The sequence below is a fragment of the Orbicella faveolata genome, unplaced genomic scaffold (genome assembly GCF_042242905.1).
Source record: "Orbicella faveolata isolate gen_17 unplaced genomic scaffold, um_ofav_v1 contig_15, whole genome shotgun sequence".
NCBI classification, from domain to species: domain Eukaryota; kingdom Metazoa; phylum Cnidaria; class Anthozoa; order Scleractinia; family Merulinidae; genus Orbicella; species Orbicella faveolata.
The window spans coordinates 5,482,352-5,503,438 of NW_028301542.1; the positions used below are offsets into that span (position 1 = coordinate 5,482,352).

At 39.4% G+C, this 21,087-nt stretch overlaps 2 protein-coding genes across 4 annotated transcripts; one reads left to right on the forward strand and one right to left on the reverse strand.

The window, feature by feature from the left end:
* The first annotated feature begins 57 nt into the window (after positions 1-57).
* On the forward strand, positions 58-6,904 carry LOC110063527 (protein O-linked-mannose beta-1,2-N-acetylglucosaminyltransferase 1-like). The gene is made up of 9 exons (XM_020770526.2): positions 58-861; positions 1,100-1,164; positions 2,102-2,275; positions 2,530-2,845; positions 3,322-3,590; positions 4,398-4,571; positions 4,951-5,018; positions 5,446-5,739; positions 6,073-6,904. Exons 1-9 carry the CDS (start codon positions 555-557, stop codon positions 6,392-6,394), a joined length of 1,989 nt encoding a protein of 662 aa, XP_020626185.2. The 5' UTR covers positions 58-554; the 3' UTR covers positions 6,395-6,904.
* Positions 6,905-8,326: 1,422 nt separating this feature from the next.
* Positions 8,327-21,044, reverse strand: LOC110063435 (syntaxin-17-like). 3 transcript variants are annotated; one of them, XM_089288113.1, is made up of 9 exons: positions 20,613-21,044; positions 20,327-20,512; positions 18,152-18,279; positions 17,744-17,809; positions 16,652-16,859; positions 14,221-14,339; positions 12,665-12,715; positions 11,722-11,808; positions 8,327-10,705 (listed from the first exon to the last, which is right to left on the reverse strand). In XM_089288113.1, the coding sequence occupies exons 2-9, from the start codon at positions 20,355-20,357 to the stop codon at positions 10,475-10,477; spliced, it is 921 nt and encodes a 306-aa protein (XP_089144239.1). In that variant the 5' UTR covers positions 20,358-20,512; positions 20,613-21,044; the 3' UTR covers positions 8,327-10,474. The 3 variants fall into 3 exon arrangements, with proteins under 3 accessions (XP_089144239.1, XP_089144241.1, XP_089144240.1); XM_089288115.1 differs by having other exon boundaries at positions 14,236-14,339; positions 20,613-21,042; XM_089288114.1 differs by lacking the exon at positions 20,613-21,044 and having other exon boundaries at positions 20,327-20,606.
* Positions 21,045-21,087: the final 43 nt, after the last annotated feature.

A 21,087-nucleotide genomic window follows, 5' to 3' on the forward strand; every position in this document is an offset into this window, starting at 1 on the left:
CATAAGGAGCTTAGGCCTCGTCAACACTACGTCGGAGAAATTTGAAAACTGAGTTTTTGTCTTTGAAAACGAATCAAATGTTTTCCGTCCACACTACGGAGGAGATATTTAAAACGGAACAACCATCGGTCAGTTTGGATTTGTGTTTGAGGAAAAGTTCGTCAGGAAAATCACAGGATTATCGCCATGTCATCGTTTTCGTAAAGCTCCGTTTTCAAAATGTTTTTCTGTCCACACGGAACGAAAAGCCGACGTCTTCAGATTCCTCCGGCGTACTGTCGACGGGGCCTTACATAAACAAAGATCGGTCAATATTTTGGCAGTCTTTTCGGAGCATCAATTTTGGAAGATTGCGCGGCAGTTCCTAGGTTACGGTATGCATCACAGCAACAATTCTTTTTGATAATTTTATTCCATTTAACACCTTTTGGTTTTCTCCACATCATCGATACAATTGGACTACCGCGGACTGTCTGGTTCAGACAATATCTGAGTACGGCGTCAAGCAGCCTCCAAAGAGTCATATTTAAGTCGGCAAAACATTGAACAATGCTATGAAGACAAGAAAAGATTCATCGTCAAAATCCGTTCCAAACTCCTCGGCTTGTAACGTTCAAGTACCCATCTACGGAGCCGTTCACAGGGTACATCGTAAATTCACAATGGCGACTCTAATTCGCATTTTATTAGGTCTGGTAGTGTTTTTAACCTTTCTAGGTAATATACTATTTATACTGGAGACGAGGAGAATGAACGCTGAAGGTGAAAAGTCAATTATTGATCCTGAAACTCCTCGACAATCTCTCTGGCGATCACGTGACGGCGCCGATAGCAATGTTGTGAAGACAGCCACTGTTCCAAGTGAGTAAATCTGGTTTTCTTGCGGGACAGATCGGGCAATCCCGCGCAGGTAACCGTTCAGTTTATAGTTGGTTCACCTTGCCCGCTAACCGCATTCTTTGTCAAACCTTTCGTTCGAGGTGTTCGAATTTTTAGCAAATGTATACAGATCAGGTTGTCAAATTTGAAGAATTTAATGTTATGTTTAGCTTTACAAATAATCTTTTTGGTTTTCTTCTCCTTTGTCGTTGCTCTTTAGGTCATTTAGACATACAGGTTTTCTCGAGCAAAGAAAACGTTTCAGTGACGGTGAATGGAAAACTGGTGAGCATATAAATCACACGTGTCTATCCTTAATTATGCTGAGCACGGAATAGACCGCGGTTCTCCCTAAAATAAGACAGTTATTAAACTGCATAGATTAACGATCAAAATGTTGGCATTCTCTGTATCCTTCCCAATTAGTTGTATTTCCATCTAAAATCGACAATAATGTCCGGAATGGAAGCTAGTGAGAAAAATGAATTCAATGTAATTAACAAAGGCTCTGATTACGATACAGTAAGGAGAAGTTGGAGTCGAATTGGATTATTGAGAAGTTTGTGGTTTAAAGATCAGTCACGGCATTTTGAATTATTTTGGCCACGTAGAATGTTAGCTTAAAACTGAAACAGCAGTTCACTAAGGTAGAAAAACACACTACATGTGATAGTTGACAATTCTCACTAAATTTGACAAAATCTTCAAATATTTCAAAATATTTCAAAATTTGAAAGAATTTTCAGATATCACGAGTAGTGTAAGTCCTTAGTTGCTCGTGCCTTCGTACGATTACTCGTATATTATATGACTGGGAAGATCACAAATGCGTGCGCGTTAATTTGCACTGCAGTGCAAATTAAGAATTAACGATAAATTGGCCTGCTCTCAGCCAATCACAATACAGTAATTTCCTAAGTTGTATAATAAAGGACCTAATTTAGAACCTACCTGACTGAAATTGCCAATAACTACTCCGAAATACTAGAACCTGTTTTGCTAGATTCAAAAAAATGTAAGTTCTCACAAGCGGGTTTTCACTGTATTTTATCTTCCTCGGAATAAACACTCTGACTTGCCCTTTTGCACTGATTCAGTGAAAAAAAAACGAATATGGGTTTCTCGTTACTGATCTTTGCCTAGCCAAACAAGGTTAAGAAAGGACCACAAGGCAGTGATACCTTTTGCGTGTGAGCGTTCGTTTACTTCCTTTTCATTTCAGGTTTATGAAGGAACCCAATCAATTGGGATACACGTTGTGGTTCTTCATCAAGCCAAAGGAAGTGTGACGACCTGGCGAGTTTTTGACACATATTCCACCGGCCAAGAATCCAAACAACTAATAGATTTCATCCGCAGTCTGCGAGAAGAACGGATCCTTTGTTTCGCTGTTAAGGTAGGGCCGCCAGCTTAGAAGACAAACAAATGTGCAATCCTGTAAAAATTACAATATTTGGCGAGGAAGCCCCATCAGCCTTAACTGGTGTTCATACGGGTTTTCGATCCTGGTCAAATTGGAATTTGGAGTGTTGGTTTTTGTGGAGGGAGGAAAACCGGTGAAACCGGAGCAAAACCCTCAGAGCAAGGCGAGAACCAACAATAATAAGGACAACACACTAATAAAGTTCTGATCTTATTTCTTTTCAAAAGGACGAGGCGACCACGAATTTGATGAAATCCGCGCGAAGCTTCCTCAAAAGCTTGGGCAGTACTTACATCAACCAATTACAGTGGCGCGACATGTGGGCATTTGTGGTTCAGAGAGTCAACAATGAACACTTCGTGTATGCTGAGGGATTTCAGCATTCACTGAATGACCAGGAATGGGCTTCTCCTGTCAGTATTCACACGACAGTTCCTTTCAGAGCGGAAAAGATTGTAGGGTGCAGTTGGGAAAATAACGAAGCCAACAGTCGAAGGAAAGAGTTTTGCGATAAGTTTGATGGATACAAAGACATTTGTAAATGTAAGTAGTTCATTTTTACCTTTGAAAAGCTGTAGTTTATATGGAAAACACAGCTGGAAAAGAACATTCCATTTCGTACTTATTTGTCATCATGGTGGTTTAAACTCGGTTATACTGAAGTCATCATCATTATCATACCTGATCGCTTATTACGCATACCTGTCATTGACTGAGTTTGAGGTCCGCACCATAAGTTATTGACCGAGTCTCAGTTTCCCGTCACCGATTTACTAATTTAAGCCACAAGAGGGCGGGCCATGACTGAGACCAATAGGAATTCAAAGTGATTAAGATGTTTGTAACCTCACACTCTGGAGAACTGAAGAAAAACATTTGACTCTAGTGCCGTACGATACAGCCCTAGAATTGACCAATGGTTGCACGCGTATTATCTGAGAGGTGTCAAAAACAATATTGTGCACAGTTCTCAGCACATTTGAGGACATTACTTTTTTATATTTCATTGTTTTCCAAAGGTGAGAATCCCGACTCTCTAGTCTTTGACCCTCCTCCGTTACCGGACGGAAGCCGTATCGACCTTCCTGTGTTAATCATGGCCAGTAACCGCCCACAGTACTTTTTCAGAATGCTGCAATCACTGCGGAGAGTCGTAGGACTGAATGCTGCCATGGTAACAGTCTTTATTGACGGCTTCTTTGAAGAGCCTGCATTACTTGCTGGACTGTACAAGTTAAAGGTTGACCAACACGAGGGTGTAAGCAAACGAAACGCCAGAATCGCCCAGGTACAGTGCGAAGCTCTTGAAATGTGGCTTCGAGGAAAGAGTTTTCAAATTACGAAAAATTGGAAACTCTAAAAAAATGAAATTTTTTCCCCAACAAATAGATAGAATTCTGAAGCAGCTGAGTGTTGTTAAACCTTATTTCATTAGGAAGTATGCGATAACTTATTTATAACACAAAGCACAAAGGTGTTCTCTGAGGTGATAATCCAATTCGACTCCGACTTCTCCGTACCTGTGTTAACGTTACAATAACTACAGATTCTGTGTATGTATTTCAAAGCCCTTGCCTACTTCTATTCTAGGTTAAAATAAAATGGTTGATTTTCCTAGCATTTGCCTGATACCTATGTTTTCTCCTAAGAGGAGAGTTAAGTGTCTTTCCCAAGAAAAAAAGATGCAGTGAATTAAGGATTGAACGAGGACCCCTCATCCCGAAAGACCGTAAGCATTAGCCATTAGCCAGGCCAATTTAACACATATTCCACATTTGTGTAATATGAATTGAGAGCGGTTTTCACTGATTGAGTGTCGTAAGATCAAACCCAAAGTAATCTCTCTAGCCAATCACAAAGGACACAGACAATTCAATGAACCAATCAAAACTCAAAGTAATAACATGTAGCTGATGCAAAGCGCGGGAAAACGCGTGCGAGTAAGTCACGATTGATTTTGGTTTTACTTCTCATCGGATGAAAAAGTTGCGCGACTTTTTTTAGCCAATCATGTGCGGTAGTAAGTGCAAAACCAATTACTTTTGGACACTCAAGTGAAAACCGCTCTTACTTGCAACTCTTGTTGTCTCTGTAGCATTACAAGAAATCACTGACTGCTTCATTTGATCGGTATCCCGAGGCAAACTTTCTGGTTATTCTTGAAGAAGATCTTGATATATCTGTGGATATTCTCACCTACTTCAATCAACTTCTTCCGGTATTGGAAAAAGATGACAGTCTTTACTGCATATCAGCTTGGAATGATCAGGTAATAACTCTGATGTCAGACCCTGCAAAACAACAAAAGGAAGGAAGGAACGGATGGAGGGAGGGAGGGGGAGAGGAGAGAAAAAGGGAGAGGCATTAAGGAACGGAGGGAGGGAGGGGTGAACGAACAGGGTGGAGAGACAGACAAAGGATGGGATTAAGGGGAGGATGGAGGAGACACAGAGGGAGTCAGGGAAGGGAGGAACCGAGGAACGGAGGGTTAAAATAGAACAGAGGGATCATCTGGCATTTTTGGTTCTTTCTGGGCTAATACGGAACAAGCCACTGACGCAAACCAAACTGTAATAGTTATGGTGGTCGATTATAGCTGGCTGACTGTTTCTGTTTTAAACCGAGTATTGGAATTTTCGTTTTGTCAGGGCTATCAACACACAGTTAAAGATCCAGCCATGATGTACAGAGTGGAGACAATGCCAGGACTCGGATGGTAAGGAGTTGATTTGCTTATACAGTAAAAAGACATCGGAGAGCATTACACCAATGTCTATTTGTCCACTCTTAGCATGAGTGACTATGAGTATCATTGTAGAGGGGAGGGAGAAACAAGGGACGGGGAACCATAAAAATAGGGGGATAAAATGCCGGATGGGTACGGGAGACAGGGGGGAAAGCTTAAGGGCACTATATCCTGCAATCCAGTAAGCACTCTCAAATGTCCCTCGAAACAGAGGTTTCAAAGAGGCGAGAACCCTCGGAAGTAAAGAAGTAAGGAAGGGACCAGAAGCTGAAGTTTGACATGCGGCAGCCCAGAGGCTGTTGGCCACTCTTGTCTGGGTACGACTCACTTTACTTTACTTATTTTTGCACTTAACATAGAATATTTTTGGTGCTGATTTTTGAATTTGAAAATTAAGGGTTTTGCAGCGAAATCTGTACAAAGACGAGCTAGAAGAAAAGTGGCCTGGACCCGACGACTTCTCGGACTGGGACATGTGGATGAGGGGCCCGGATCAGAGAAAGGACCGCGAGTGCATTATACCTGACATCTCTCGCACCTATCATTTTGGGGCCAAGGGTCTGAACATGAACCCATACTTTCAAAGCCATTACTTCTCTAAACATGCGCTGAACACTCAGCCAAATGTTAAGCTGGATGTGAACGTCATGTACAAGGACAACTACGAGAAGGAAATAGAGAGACTATTGAGGTAAAATGTGGTGAACATTAAAAAAAAAAAAAAAATGAAGAATGCTATTGAAAGATAATATATCGGCTGTCAAGGCAGTGTGTTCTATTGAAAAGCAACCAATCTGATTGGCTGTCTCATCGGACAGACCATGGCCTACTTTAGTCGCGCCTAGGGTTTATCAAGCTCGTTCCCTGGGGATTTTCCATAGAGATTGGGAAAAGACCTGGGAAAGAGGTTGGGGTTTTAATGCTTTAAATCCACCCGAACGGGGCTGCCTGAATTTTCATTTACCTGTTGTATGAAGTCTACGATTGACATAATATCTTTCTCGTCTGGTTTTCCTTTTTTCAGAGGTGCTAAAATCTTGGATCATTCAAAAACGCCCTGTACAAACCCCGTGGATTTTGTTCCCTTCACAGAGGACAAGATTTATGCGTTTTACATCAGAATGGACAATATCTACGACTTCACCACGTGGTACAACGTGGCAAAATGTTTCAAAATCTGGGATTTAGATCCACGCGGTTTTCATAAAAGTTTATGGCGACTGTGGTTCAATGGAAATCATGTATTGATTGTGGGGTGCCCAGCCTCTCCGCATTGCATTCATAAGCCACGCAGCTTACAACCTATTTATATTCCTAAGACGCAAACGAGGGACTCTCATACATAAATAAATACATAGACTATTTTTTCTCGAATTTAAGAGTAGCTATTAACAAGTAATTCTTCCGAGAGAAAAATAACAAAAGAAATCAAAATAATATACTGTAATATACAAACTACAATTCAGTACAATATTTAAAACTAACGGCTAAAATGAAATAAATCTTTTAAAATACCATATTAAGCAGAAAGTTAATTTACAAAATGTCCCAAATTTACATTAAGGCCAGCTAATATATTTTTTAAAGTCATTGAGGTTCAAAGTTCGAACATTGTCCAGCAGTGAGTTCCATTGTTTAACAGCATGATAAGAAAAAGAGAGAAGGTCATAAGTAGAAGTTTTAGGTACAGGGAGGGTCAGAATGTAGTTACAGCGTAAATTATAGGAGGTAGTACGGACAGTAAACATATTCCTCATGTAGATAGGATACTTAGTTAGAAATAAACTGTTGTAGAGTACAATTAACATATTGTGTATACGTCTGTTATATAGAGAAATACAGTTGACTTTGTCCAATGAGGTATTTTGTGTAGATTCAAAATCATCTAGAGTGAATCTAAGATTCCTTTTATTGAGAGCACCATCTAGTTTCTAGTTTCTCAGTATTTCGCGCGTCGCAGAAATGCCACACCGATGAACAGTAATGTAAGTGTGGTAGGGTAAAGGCCTTATACAGTGTACTTTTAAGTGTCCTCGATTAGAAGACCGCTTGTGGTCGGCTAGAAGAATTTGACACAATGGTAAAGTTACTGACTGACTGACCAAGGTGGCTTTGGAGATCAGTTTTCTAAACCTCATCATGACATTTAACTGATTATTTACGGCTTTTTGCAAAGCGAACATACGCGTTTATCAAACTGAAGTCAATTAACTCTTTTACTAGAAAGAGAAAGTATGCTCCGTATCACCAACGATCAAGGCCTGATGTTTAGTTTCGTTGACAATCATACCGTGGTCATTGTACCATTGATTTGCTGTTTCAGCTTCCTTACAGAAGCATTCTTCTGGTGCCACCGGATCGCTGTTCGAGTTATAAATTTGATGGTCGTCAGCATACTCGTTTAGCTTCGCTCTCTTTATATGATAGAAAAGGATCGTCTATGAATATATTAAAAAGAATAGAGCCTAAAACTGAGGCACTCCGCGCTTAACAGTCTCCCATGACGAGAAAGTGTCACCAATCTTCGCCCTCTGTTGTCAATTTGACAGATAGTCTCTTAACAGGGCACAGCTGTCCTCGTCTAGTCCGTAGGGTTTGAGCTTGGCTAATAACAGGGGTACTGGTAACATCAAAGGACTTTGACAAATCCATCGACACTATCCCCACGGGTTGCCCATCATCACGCATTGACCTCCACTCTTCTGTCATTCTTGATAACGACGTCTCACAGCTGTGGAAAACTCTTCGCTTCTCGGAACAGATAATGCCCGCGGACAATTATCCTAGCATATTTTCGCGCCAAATGGAGGCTATTGTTGATTTATCTTAAGAACTCGAAATTTACTTTTCTGTAGTCCACTGAGGAATTAATTAATGTCGATTTCAACTTCGCCAAAGTCTTACGGGCATTGTTGAGATTTTCATCGTAACGACTTCCAGACAATTTTGAGATTTGTTTGCAAGAGTATCCTGCTTGTTTGACTTTGATTTGCTTGGACGCCATAACTAAGGTTAGATGATATTCTTGGAATTAACCAACCTACCAGCTTACGGTCAGTGTTATGTACATTGATTTTGTGCTCCCCACTGTACTGCATTCAGTATATTACTAACAAAAATTATTCCCTGACAATAAAAAAAAAAACCTCTCTTAACTCATCAACTGGCAGAACTTCCTGTTTGGTTGGTTTTCTATAATTTTACTCTTTGCTTGTCGGCCGCTTTATCCTAGGCAGGTAAACACAAACTTTTCAACTATTAACAGGCCAAACTCAGTGTAGGCTTGGTTAAACAGTACTTTATTTAGGTTCGTGTACATGTCCATTGCTTTTACTTATTTACTCTAGCATTCTCTTAGTCTGTCGCGTGTGGAACTCGCGCGGCCATTATTCCTCACGCGCGTTCTTTCGTGTCCCACTCGACGATAAGAGTGGCTGCCACAGTCTATATACATCTACTATAATTTGGAAAACACACAATTGCGTGACAAAAGATCACTGGTAAAGACAGTTCTGTTGGGTTCTAGGCCTTGGTTCCGCCACAAACGAACAATCCCCTTCAGTTTAGAACAATTAACAATTATTCCATGAGCGCGCGTTGGATATGAGATGGTAAATAGCCAACGAGGCCCGTAGGGCCGAGTTGGCTATAACCAATCTCATATCCAACAAGCGCGAATGGAATAATTGTTTTATTAAATTCGGTGCTTTTGTATTCTTGGAAATATAGCTTGATTGGATTTAATTTTACAAAACGACCGGAAGTCGATGTGACAAAAACAACAACAAGTGGGAAATCAGATGACATGCGCGCCGTTTGTAAAATTAGTTGAATGAAAAATTTGAAAGCGAAGCAAGCGAATTTACTGAATGAAATTACAATCGCGTAGAATTCAAGGAAAGTCTATCAAATGAAGGAGATATAATCCTGGTCAGAAAGTTTGAAAAACGTTCAAGTACGAGTCATGGAGAAGAGCCGAATAATTGTGCACTTGCACATTGCCGTTGTAATAATGCCGCGGAAAACTTTGATCGCAATGTGACACAGACGTTGTGCCAAAATTATTCTCGACAAGACCCCTTTCAGGATTCCCTTGCTTTGAAAGCCTTGGCATTTCGAGCTGTATGTGTGGAGCTCATTGTTGGCCAGATTTAGAGTCAAGGACAGAAACTATCTTAGCGTCAGATTCATCTTCAGAATCTCCGAGGCCACCCTGGTGATTTTTCGTGGCTGGTAAAGAACCGGGCTTACTTCGGTTCAGCTCAAAACACTCAACTCCTTGAGGTGTTTTTCGCAAGGACAGAATTGTTGGCGCTAGCTGTCGTTGATTCTCTCGTCGTCGTCGGCCAAAAAAGAGACTGAGATGAAACTAGATCGTCCTCTGTAGCTGTGCGGGATTTTTGCTCTCGGCCGATCCGAGCTTGCTTAGTCGAACAGTTTCCTCATCTGCTCATTGGAAACTGGTTTCTTATGGACTACGCCGGCAATTATGCCTGTTTTGCTGCGGCCTTTTACAAATGCATATGCTCTAATAATTTATTTGCCTGATCAGAGATAAAGGAAAACGGTTTGTTGTGCGGCGGCGTGCAAAGGAAATGATCAACCGGCGGCTCTAATGGATTTAATCAATGAACTTTTGCAATACGTGTCATCTTTCTTCCTCGCAGACGAGTAAAAACACTTCAACTGAACATTCAGTTCTTCTTTTGACTTTTCTTATATCGGTTTCGAAAATTTGGTGCCACCAGGGCTAGCAAGCCATTCTGTTAAGGTAAACATTGTTTTTGTCACATAATCTTCATGAATGCTTAAAATCTCGTCAGTCATATTTTAATTTTGCACCTTTAAGGGAAACTTAACGTATACGTACCGTTAAATAACCTTATCTCGAACTTTGTGGCTTTTTTGTTGTTACTGGGACGGCATTGTCCATAATTTCCCGTATTTCCTGTGTAGATAGCTCACCGAATGTGCTTTTCTTCACCCATTTTTTTTGTCGACGAAACTTCGCTTCACGCGAAAAAGCTCATGCCGAGCGACATTTGCCGCTTTCATTTCCATATAAGGTCAAACGCAGGTATAATGGCTGGTAACCGAGATCCAGTGAACCAATCAGAAAGCTAGAATTGCATTATCCGAGGCTGAGAATTTAATAATCTGGGATATTCTGTGGCAAAAAAGCTTGAATTTTCATTTATAATTCTCGCTTTACAATGACAATTGTACAAAGACATATACGAAGTCGCAATTTCAAGGACCACGTAGCCGTGGAAAGCTTCTCTACAATCCACTTACCCTATATACTCTGCGTTCCCAAGTGAAAATACCTCAGTGCTGAAAAAAGTCACCACACTAAAATATGACACACAACCCTTAGAAAATAGTTATTCGCCCTCATGGACCCAGTCTCCAGTCTCCACACCTCGTCAATGATATTTCTTGACCTCTCTGCTGGAACTCAGGTTTTCAAGTTGAATATCAGTTGCATCATCTTGCTTCTTCCTGAAGTATTTCCCCCCGAAAAACCCCACAATCCCCCCACCCAAGGCTACTGCAGCACCGGCTTTCAACCCCACCGCCAAGCCCACGGGTCCCCCACATACTCCTCCTACTGCTGCACCGATCAGGGGATAGGCAACCGCTTTGAGCTTGGTGGCCTGAAAAGGAAAAAATAACAAAATTATAATAATATAAATAAAAACACTAACTGGAGTAAATACTGAATTAAATGTTTGAGATTTGAACCGAAAAAACTCCATGGAGATGATAAAGTTCGGAAGATTCCGTGTTTGTCTCGACCCTGGTCTCCCTCCTTGGTTAGAGCCCAATGCGTGCGGAGTTTTTGACCTGGTTCCCGCCTAAACATCAAGCTCTGCGCTCTCTGTTTCCCGCCCTTAAATGGTGAAATGGAACGGCGCTCGGGGACGCGGCACGTTCCGTGTTATGTCCTTAAGTGTTTTTTCCCCTCAATTGTCGGTTGAAATTTTCGCACGAAAATAACAACCAATCGACAGCAATACACAAATCTCTGACCAGAGTCCAGAATGGAATTTCAGGAATTATTTGGGTTGACATGGACAGCACTCACCACCATGAAAGATAATCAAAATTTTATCGAAAATATGGTGCACATGTATGCTTGCAGGCAATGCAAGTAGAGATAGTGAGAGTAAAATGTACGATACAGTTGAGCCCAGCTGTCTCGAAACGAAAAATAAATAGTTCAAGATGTCTGCGGTTTGAGAAAGCCAATAGCAAAGGACTGAAAAAGTATTTCCAAGGGAAAACACGTGACTGAACATGCAACAGCTAAAACTGGAGATATTCCCGAATTTTAAAAACTCCGCGTGTTGCAAAAAATATGTGAAAAATAATAAACACAATGAACTCCATTTGACTTGAAAAATATGCTTGGATATGATTTTGTCCTTGGACATCATCTGTTCTGCAAAGCTCACAGTTTAACCTCTAGCTTCGCTCTTGGAAGGCTGTTCGGTTCTCAGAAGAGATAATGTCCACAGTCAAAAATCCGAGCACCTCTTCGCGTCAAATGGAGGCTATAGTATTTATCTTACATTATAGGTCTGTAAGGCGTGCAGAGGGATTAAAAGCATTACACAGCAATATAGATCTGAAGTGCTTGCCAGAGTTGAAGAGTTTTTCAACAGCTTACCTTGCCTAATTGCCGGGTTCCCTCCTGCACGTTGACCTGTGCACTCTCAATGTTGTTTTCGATAGAGTCGATTGTTTCTTGTTGCTCCTGAAGTTTGCATTTTAATAACAAAAAAGCAGCAGAATATTAAAGCTAACCAATCGCACCTAGGAAGAGTCTCCAAAATTTATTTGAAATGTTAAAAATAATTAAAATTTCTCTGCAATTCCTAGTGTATCTGCTTGAGCTTTTTGCTGGTAACCGGTCGTTTAGCCACCAAGTCGACTAGCCTCTAACTTTTCAGCCCCCAGCCATAAGTTGATTAACCCCCAACCAGAAGTTGACTAGCCCCCATCTACTTCTCATTCTTAAGTGTGAATGAGGGCTAATTTACTTCTGATTGGTGGTTAACTGGCTAGCGGCTAATCGACTTGAGGGGTAAACGAAGAGTAACCCTTTTACTGCAAGTAACTTGACACCTGTACATTTTGAATCTATGCAATATTCAATCATATTATCATATTACTGAGACTGGGGTTCAACCTCCTTGAGGTCATTGAATTGTATTCAGGGGCAAGACTCTTTGCTCTCAAATGCAGACCCTATCTCTACATAGGGCTTAATAAATGGGCAGCGGTGAATTCTAAGGACAATCTAATAAAATTCTTCGGGAGAGGGGGGTGAGTCAGGGGGGTGGGGTGAGGGGTTAACCTGAACCTGTGTGCTTCAGGCTACAGAAACTGGAATTAGTGTAAGTGTTGATGTGTCATCTGACTTCTCTGATTTTAAGGACTGGAACAGAATACATATGATATACCTTAAAATTAAACTAATTCACAATGACCAGAAATAAAATAATTAAAAATAAAGAGTTGATATTTTGACTTAATGATTTTGTTTCTACGAGTTTCAGTTTGCACCAATGGAACACTGCTGCACTTAGGAAGACTATTAACAGACTTACATGAACCAAAGATGAAAAGTCATGAATCAATTCATTAAGCTCCTCTAAACCCTGTTGTAGAAAAGAAATAATTCCTGAAATCAGTTATGCTATACAAAGAAGCACAAAGAAAGGTATGCATACTAATGTCAATGCTGCATTCTGATTGGCTGAGTTATCATACATTATAATCTATCAAATATTTGCGCTCATGTGCAATTGGTCTAAACGCGTCACGTGACCAACTATTCCCCAGCTAAAACTTGGAAATATACAAGAATATTCCCCAATTTTCAAAACTGCCCATGTTGCGAAAAATATTTTAAGGAAAATAAACACAATAACCTCCATTTGACTCTGAAAATATGCTCGGACATTTGTCTTTAGACATTATCTGTTTCTCAAAGTTCAGTTTCCCTTGAGCTATGCTCTCAGAAATCTGTTCGCTTCTCAGAACAGATAATGTCTGCGGACAAATATTTGAGCATATTTTCACACCAAATGGGGGCTATTGTTCATCAACATGTATCAGCTGTAAGTATAAATCTACAGTCTATCATGCATACCATTCTCTGATTGGCTACTCTACCCACTATCTATTCTGTGATAGATAGTTAGTAGCGTGGCAGCGTGCGAGTGTTAGTAAAATGATGGCCGCTTCTTTCCACTTTTGAAGTGTCTGATTCTATGCGTGATAGTTGTCTGTGACCTCATCAACTATCATACAATAGAAATCTCAAGCTCATAATCTAATTGTTAACTAGAGGGCAGTGGCTGTAGGTTGTATATGAAACCACATTTTTCTGAAGTTTTGAAAGAACATTTTAGAAGCAAATAGATAATCCTGAGAAGAATAAAAGGATATTCAGTTTGTTGACTTTAAAATCGCAAAACTGTTGAAAAATTGGATGCACAGAAACACAGATGCAAATTTTGAATGACAATTCAGTTTGCACAATTTTTCTCAAGCAAGAAGTTTAATACTAAAACAATTAGATTGTTCGCTCTTGATTTGATATGAGGTAATAGTTGATTTGGTTATCATCAACTATTACATTATGTATTTCATTGGAATATCTAGCTCATAATCTAATGGACCTTTCTACCGATGTCACAATTTCCCATTTTTTGTCTCGCCACTAGCCTTATCATGTCAAATTTAGTAAAATTATATGCAAAGGTTCATGAGAATCCATTGCAAACTAGTGAACATATGGGACCCAAAACTTGTCAATTTATACAATGAAACGTATGTCTGGGGACAAATGTCAAATCCCCCTCCCCCCCCGCCGGCATACTGGTACATTTCTTTGTAAAAATTGGTAAGATTGGGGTCCCATATTTTTATAACTCTGCTATGATTTCTTATAAAATTTTGTATATCTGTTAAATTGTGACTGAAAAATTGATCTATGGAGTTGATTTTTAGTTAATATAAAGGCTGCGAAAAATTGCTGATATTGCCATTGGTGAGCGAGTGTATTGTTTGTGAAGGCCTTAGTGTTAGCTAGGTTTGGGCTCAATAGATTCTCATTGTGGGGATTTGTAACATATTGCAATTCCCCATCCATACTTACCAAAAAAAAGCTCACCTCTCTCAATGAATCCCAGGAAGCTGCGGCATCTTGTTCCACTACCAGCTGGGATTGAAGTTGTTGTGGGTTATTGGTCATCTCTGTTACATCAGGCACTCTTACTAGAATTAAGGAGTTACCAAATAAGTTATCATTGGATGTGGGGTTTGTGACTGTAATTCTGAGAATTATTACCCCATATGAAAAGGTTGGGGATAATCGTCGGAAAATTTTAATTCATCCCCTAAAGCAGACCAATCTAGGTGAAGCTCACCCTTAGTGAGACCAGAATCCTTGATTTATACCCCTAAGTGAGATGACAAGTATCCCTGACCTTTTCATATGAGTGTCCCCCCCTTCTGGGATTATTGCCAAGACTGAAGTCTGTTTCATCAGTAAAACAGACAAAAGATACTTGATGTGTTGTATCTGCGTAGCTCACCCTCAGTGAGACCAGAATCCTTGATTACTATTATCATGTTTGTATGAAAAAGTACTCAATAAAATAATGTATAAAAAAATATGCAATAAAATTATTAAATCTGGAAATTCAAGACTTAGTAGGCCAAATATATTGAAATTCAAGATTTGGTACACATATATTCACAAAACTACATGTATAGGTTGACTCACAATTCTCAAAGGTTTCAGTCAATTCAGCAAATGTTCTACAAAACTAATTAAAATCACACTTTTCACAGTGAGAGATGCTAGTAATGATACCAAAAAGGTACATTCTATCATGTTTGATATTGCCAAGGCAACCAATTCTAACATCACATGTTCACTGGTAAATTTGGATAACCATTTCTTGAGACAATCTTCATAGCAAAATGAAGTGAGATGAAGTGAGATGAAGTAAAATGAGAAATACTGAGTGCAACCTATGAGGATCAAGGAAACTTGTTATCCCATACATTAACAGAACCACTTATGGTCTTCATTCCTTCAGATACACTTCTGCAAACATGAGGAACAACCTAACAGAGGACCTGAGGTCAATAACCTCCTTGAATGAGTTTAGAGCTAAAATAGGCCAAATTTCTTTCGAACAGCTATGCAATTGTTACTTATGTAAATATTAGTTTATTGTACTGAATATAATATGCGATTTTATTATTATTTTTTTATTATCAATACTATTTTGTTTATTTAGTTAGTTATTTATTCAGGGTCCGAAATTAGCTTTTTTAGGCAGGCGCCAACTGGTGACTGAAATTTTTTTTCAGTCGCCATATGGAGAAATGTGGTGGCCAAAAAGTGTCAATAAAATTTTTCCTTTGCGACGAAACACAAAACAAAATTTTGGGTCACCATGGGCTTGCCAGCAAAATATTTGCAATTGATGTAATCAGGAATCAAACCAGTGCTGAAATCATCTTTTGACCACTTTGACAGATCTACATTTCCACCTTTTGACACCCAGAGAATATCTAAATCTCCACCTAATTTCTTCGTGGATGTTCCGTCTCCACTTTGTAATAAGTTACGGAAAGATTTCAGAACATCTTTGGACACCACACCGCCTGAATAAATATTCATGGCCAAAGAACGCATGGGGCCTCTTGCACCCGCAATACGTATGTTATGGGAAACTGCTAAAAAAACATGGTGGCGAAGCTTTGCACTAATCATAGCTGTTAAACGTTGTGGTAGATTTATAATAACAGGAAAATCGGTTTTATACTTCAAAAGCGGCGGATAGGTAAAAAGGAAGTGACCAATTGGCGGGCGGCTTTGAATTTTATTTTAATCGATTTGGCTGAAAATCAAAGTTAGTGTTTGTGTAATTATCGTGGCATGAAATAGTTAATTGCCCGCTAGTGACCAGTTGTGAAATTCTGGTCGCCAGTGCAAAATTTTTAGTTGCATTGGCGACCAGGAAAGTGCAATTTTGGACCCTGTTATTTATTCCTTTATTTATTATTTTCTCGGAGAAATTAGCCATACAGCTACTCTTTGTAAATCCGAGGTGAAATAATGTATGTATGGCATTAGTAAGCTTGCTGTAATAGAATGCCAGAGGGGAGGTGGGAAAGATTTTTAATTAATAAAAAGTACTGTGAGCCACATTTAGAACAAAAAATAAATATGAAAAAGATTCATAATTAATTACATTATCAAATCATGTGTACTAGAGGCATAGTGTCAATCAACACCCTCAATTGACACCCTCGATTGACACTCAATTTATTCTCCATTGACACTCAATCGACACCACCATTACACTTGATCAACATCTCAGTTGACAATCAGTCGAGAGTCGACTAATTTTCGCAGACACGCCAGTAAGTTGTTGATCAAGATGTTGATCAGCGAGGACTGAGTATTGATCAAGATGTCCAGTGTTGAAAGAAGTTGATCAAAGGTTAATCAAGGGTATCACTGGACACTTGTCGGCAGATGCCTTAAGTACACAGAATCACATCACTACCTTTGTGTCTATTCTTGGCAAAAGGCATTCTCTTGGGCTCCTTGTCCTGCTTTTCACGAGTGTACATCTGCTGGACCTCTCTGAATGAACTCACTCCAGCTAACACTTCATCCTGTATTGGTTTGACCCGTTCATCAAACTCTTGTACATTTGCCAGCTGTATTTGACTTCTTGTGTTTTCTATTTCTTTCATGTGGGATTTCAGTTGCTGTAAATGCAATAGATGTTAAAATCAAGGAATATGCTCTTACAAATTATTAGGCATCACATTGTGTTTTCTAACTAACATAAGTCTAAGCAGCCCTTTAGGTTCTGAACTAAACCTTGTCTTGTCTCAACCTTTTCTTGCCTCAACCCCTCATCTGCTGAGTTATTTTGAAAGAAATGGTAACTGCTAGCAGTCTAAAAGGCAAAGACCTTGATGACTGTGCAGAAGTGCAAATTCAACAAATGCAGAATGGAAACTATGATAATCATAATAATTTTAAAATCAAGATGCTTGGGAAAGGCATTTTTCTTCATTCTGAGTGAACATTGTTCATTCTCTATTTGCTCTTTATAGTCAGTTTCTAGAAAGTACAGTCTATACTCAAGCTTCTAGACTGGCAAAGCAAATAACTAATTAAAAATTAATAATTTTATAAAAAGTAAAGAAGATATGACTTGAATGGTTTTTATTCCAATTGGTTAATGAGTTATTATTCCCTTATTTCAACAAGTACCCTTCATGATAAGTGAATAAAGATAGTGAATTTTAAGCTCAGTAATGAAATGTGATAAGTGAAGTGATCAACATGACACGAGGGTGGGAGAAAGAAGAATCTGAGTCCCTGACAGGAATCGAACCCATGACCTCGTGAACACCAGGCGGGTGCTCTATTCACTGAGCTATGAGACCTCATGGAGAGCAAGGTCATTTAACTGAGTTCATATGTTCAAGTACCCTTCATATTGTGACTGACTTGAGTACCAAGCATATAGTAAGTTACCATATGATGATTTGCTGCTATAAGTTACAGGCTCATCACTGAGAACACAACGTAGAACTAGGAAGTATAACTAAATTGCTAAAAAAAAAACATTTGCTAATACCTGCACTGTCCTTGCAGCATTAATTTGTTCTTTATTAAGTTCAAACCAAGCTTCTGAGCGATAAAACTGCAAAACAAAGGACAATTTGATTACATCTACAGGGTACATGTATATTACGCAGAATCAATGGATTGCAACAAATGAACATAATCTACAGACTGAGTGTACTTCTCCAAACAAAGTAATGATCATTCTTCAAATTCTAAACTGACTAATAGTCTTTTTCCAACCTCCCTCTGTCCTACTGTGACAGCAAAGTGTCTTTCCAAAGAACACAACATAAGGATCCAGAAAAAGTTCCTTCACATTCAGCCTATAATAATTTATTTAGTACATGTACACTTAAATCATAATTGGGACTCGGACGTGGACTTCCCCACTCCAACCAACTGGAATGTTGAGGCTTACCTTTTCCATGTTTATTTTGTGCTGCTGAAGTCTTGCGAGATCAGCTGGAAGTGCCACTTGAAATTTTCGCAAAGTTGGCTCAAACCTCTTCAGTGGATGTTTTGGCAGGTTAGCGATCGACTCACCCACTACAAAAATCATAAAAAATTGAAAAATCACTAAACATACGAGCTAATCTTCACAATTTCCAGAAAGGTATACTCTCAAGACATAGACATACACAGAGCAGTTTTTTCCGGGACAATACTGTCCAAGGGGGAAAGGTGCAATCAGGTTAACTGTACGTGAAGCACCAACCCGTGAGACAAGGCCAGACCACAACAGCCGGGACTCCATGCCATACTCTTTGCGATAAGTGTGTGGGCTCTTTAACATCTCCTGCTAACCATGTAACACTGAAGATGCACGAGACAAGGCCTATAGTTTATGGTCCTTATCCACGAAGACTTGAACGTCTAACCAGTTACAGATGTAATTACAAAGATAGCACATTCTCCTCAGTTATTTTAAGACCCTGAGTGTTGGTCTGGTCTGGGGATCAAACCCACAGCCTCCGCCACAGCAGTCTGGCACTCTACCAGCTGAACTAACCACGTTATGCTATCCACTGTGGATGCATTTTGTTTTGCCTATTGTGTCAAATAGCTATTATGGGATGCATAGAGGCAAATACATACTAATTTGCCCCCTGAGCATTCCATAATAGCTAATTGAAACATAGAATTCGAAATGGTTACTGTATTACTGAAAAGGTCCATTAAGCAATTGTTGCCAACTCCCACTAACAAGCCATTACTTTGACTTCGTCTTGTCTTATTATTTTACACTTACCTCCAGCTATATAAAAAAACACTTAATTACTGGTCCCTTTAACCTGCAAGCAGGTTCATGTTGGAGCATAAGTGTGGGCAGTGTAGCCACAAGTACAGAATCGAGTGGCAAAGCTGTGAGACTAGAAGAAAGCAAGCCTGCGCTGATCTCTGCCAATGTTTCATTAATTTCCACACTGGAAACTGCAGAAGACATAAGCCAACCAATTTTCACCAAAGTATGAACTTTGGCTGCTCAGATTTCCCAGGAAAATTTTCAGTCTTTGGGCATAACAATATGCAGGCGTGATTTCTGTTGCTAATAAAGTTTTTTTCAAAGAAAAACCATGACAGTTTATCCCTAGCAATGACACACACTTTATTCCAAGTGAGCTTGCTTTGGCTATCTGGTCCTTGATGATGCTGGTATAAAACAGGCAAACACCTTTGTGTTGTTTTGTTGCCCGCTTGCCATCATGTATGTTCGTAATATTTAACTCTTGCCATATGCATTCGGCAATACGACAAATATGTCTTGATTCATTAACATACTTTCAACTGCTATTTCTTGCTCCCTCTTTGGTTTGAAAATTAACCAGAAATAGACTAGAACTTTGTTAAAACATCAGTAATATGCACACTCAATTCTTCCTCTGACTCCAAATGTGGACGACTTTTTTTTTATTTGGAGAGCCCACGGTTAATTACCGACTTGGTGGGGACCTAATCGCTTCTCACCAAACATAATAGATTGACAATGTTCTTGTCTTTCCAGCTTTTCAACCAATGGTATTTTACTTTGCAGAGGCGAAGTACATGTAAAATTGAAAAAATTACAGAGATCAATTCTGGCTCACTTTCCTGGCACCTCTTCACCAGACTACACCCCGCCAGATTGCTTCGCTATTCACTATTTGCACATGTGACTCGAAGGTGAGCCTTCTTCACAGGCTATTGTCCCTTGGGAAACAGTGAGTTTTGAATTGTTTTCCCTTGAATCTTGATGTTTGTGGAGGAAAATATCTAGATTCTTGGGAAAACAAAAAGTGTTTCCCAAGGGACCAGTAATTTAGTGTATAATATGACTCTAAAGGCTAACGATGATAAATATTCCTCTTCTCAACTGAATCGAGCTTATGTTATGGTAAATTCTACTTGAAAGGTTGCAATGCAATAAAGACATTAGTATCGGATCTTACACATCACTAGCCAAACAAGATGTAAATATAAGCTTACTTGAAACCTATTTAAGACTTATGACTCACGGTGTTTAATATAACCGTGGTATTTACATAACTTTTTACCAAGGAACATGAGCTACATTTAGAATTAATTGAAGGTTTATAAGTAGTGTATCAATACTTACTATTTAAGTCAGCTGAATCAAAACTCGCCATTTTTGCTTCCAAGTCTCAGCTTATCCCTTTATGAATCGCATGGCCGACAGGAATTTCAGCTCATTGCGGAAATATAAGACTTATCGCCAATTGCAGCAGATCTATTCTTCCAAATAAGTAGGCGTTCTATGGAAATGTAACACTTTTGCAGCATTCTGGAGTAAAAATGATATCTGAGTTTAAAAAGGAACCAGGCTAGATAAACATTATACAAAAACTTGAACGAAGAAAAGCAATAAAATTTGTATACTGTACCGCAAATACGCGACCGATTTCCGAGAAATTTTTGTTGTTTCGCGATATACTGCTGACAAACTGCAGGCGTATGGGACATCGGAAAAACCGCCAAACTCCGAAAGTTTCCGGCGATTACCGACCGCTTAGGCCAAATGTCTCGGCCCACACAAAAAGACACATCAACTGTTACCTGTTATCTGATACATGCAAACATAGCAGTTTGTTTGATTTCCTGCGTCTTTGCATTACATGTGATGTTCAGCATCTTTATCGTCTAATCCTGGTTTAATACAATCTACAAACAAAAAGACTCGCTGTCTTGACGAAAACTTCTTGAAGATTCAAACTCGATCTAAATTTATTAAGTCAACAGAAACTATGAAGCTATAGACGTGAAGAAATTTAGGTAGCTCCGATTTACACTGCCCACAAAGTAGTTTTGTAAACAAGCAAAACAAAAAAGAAAAATTGAAGGAAGGACCGGAAAACCCCA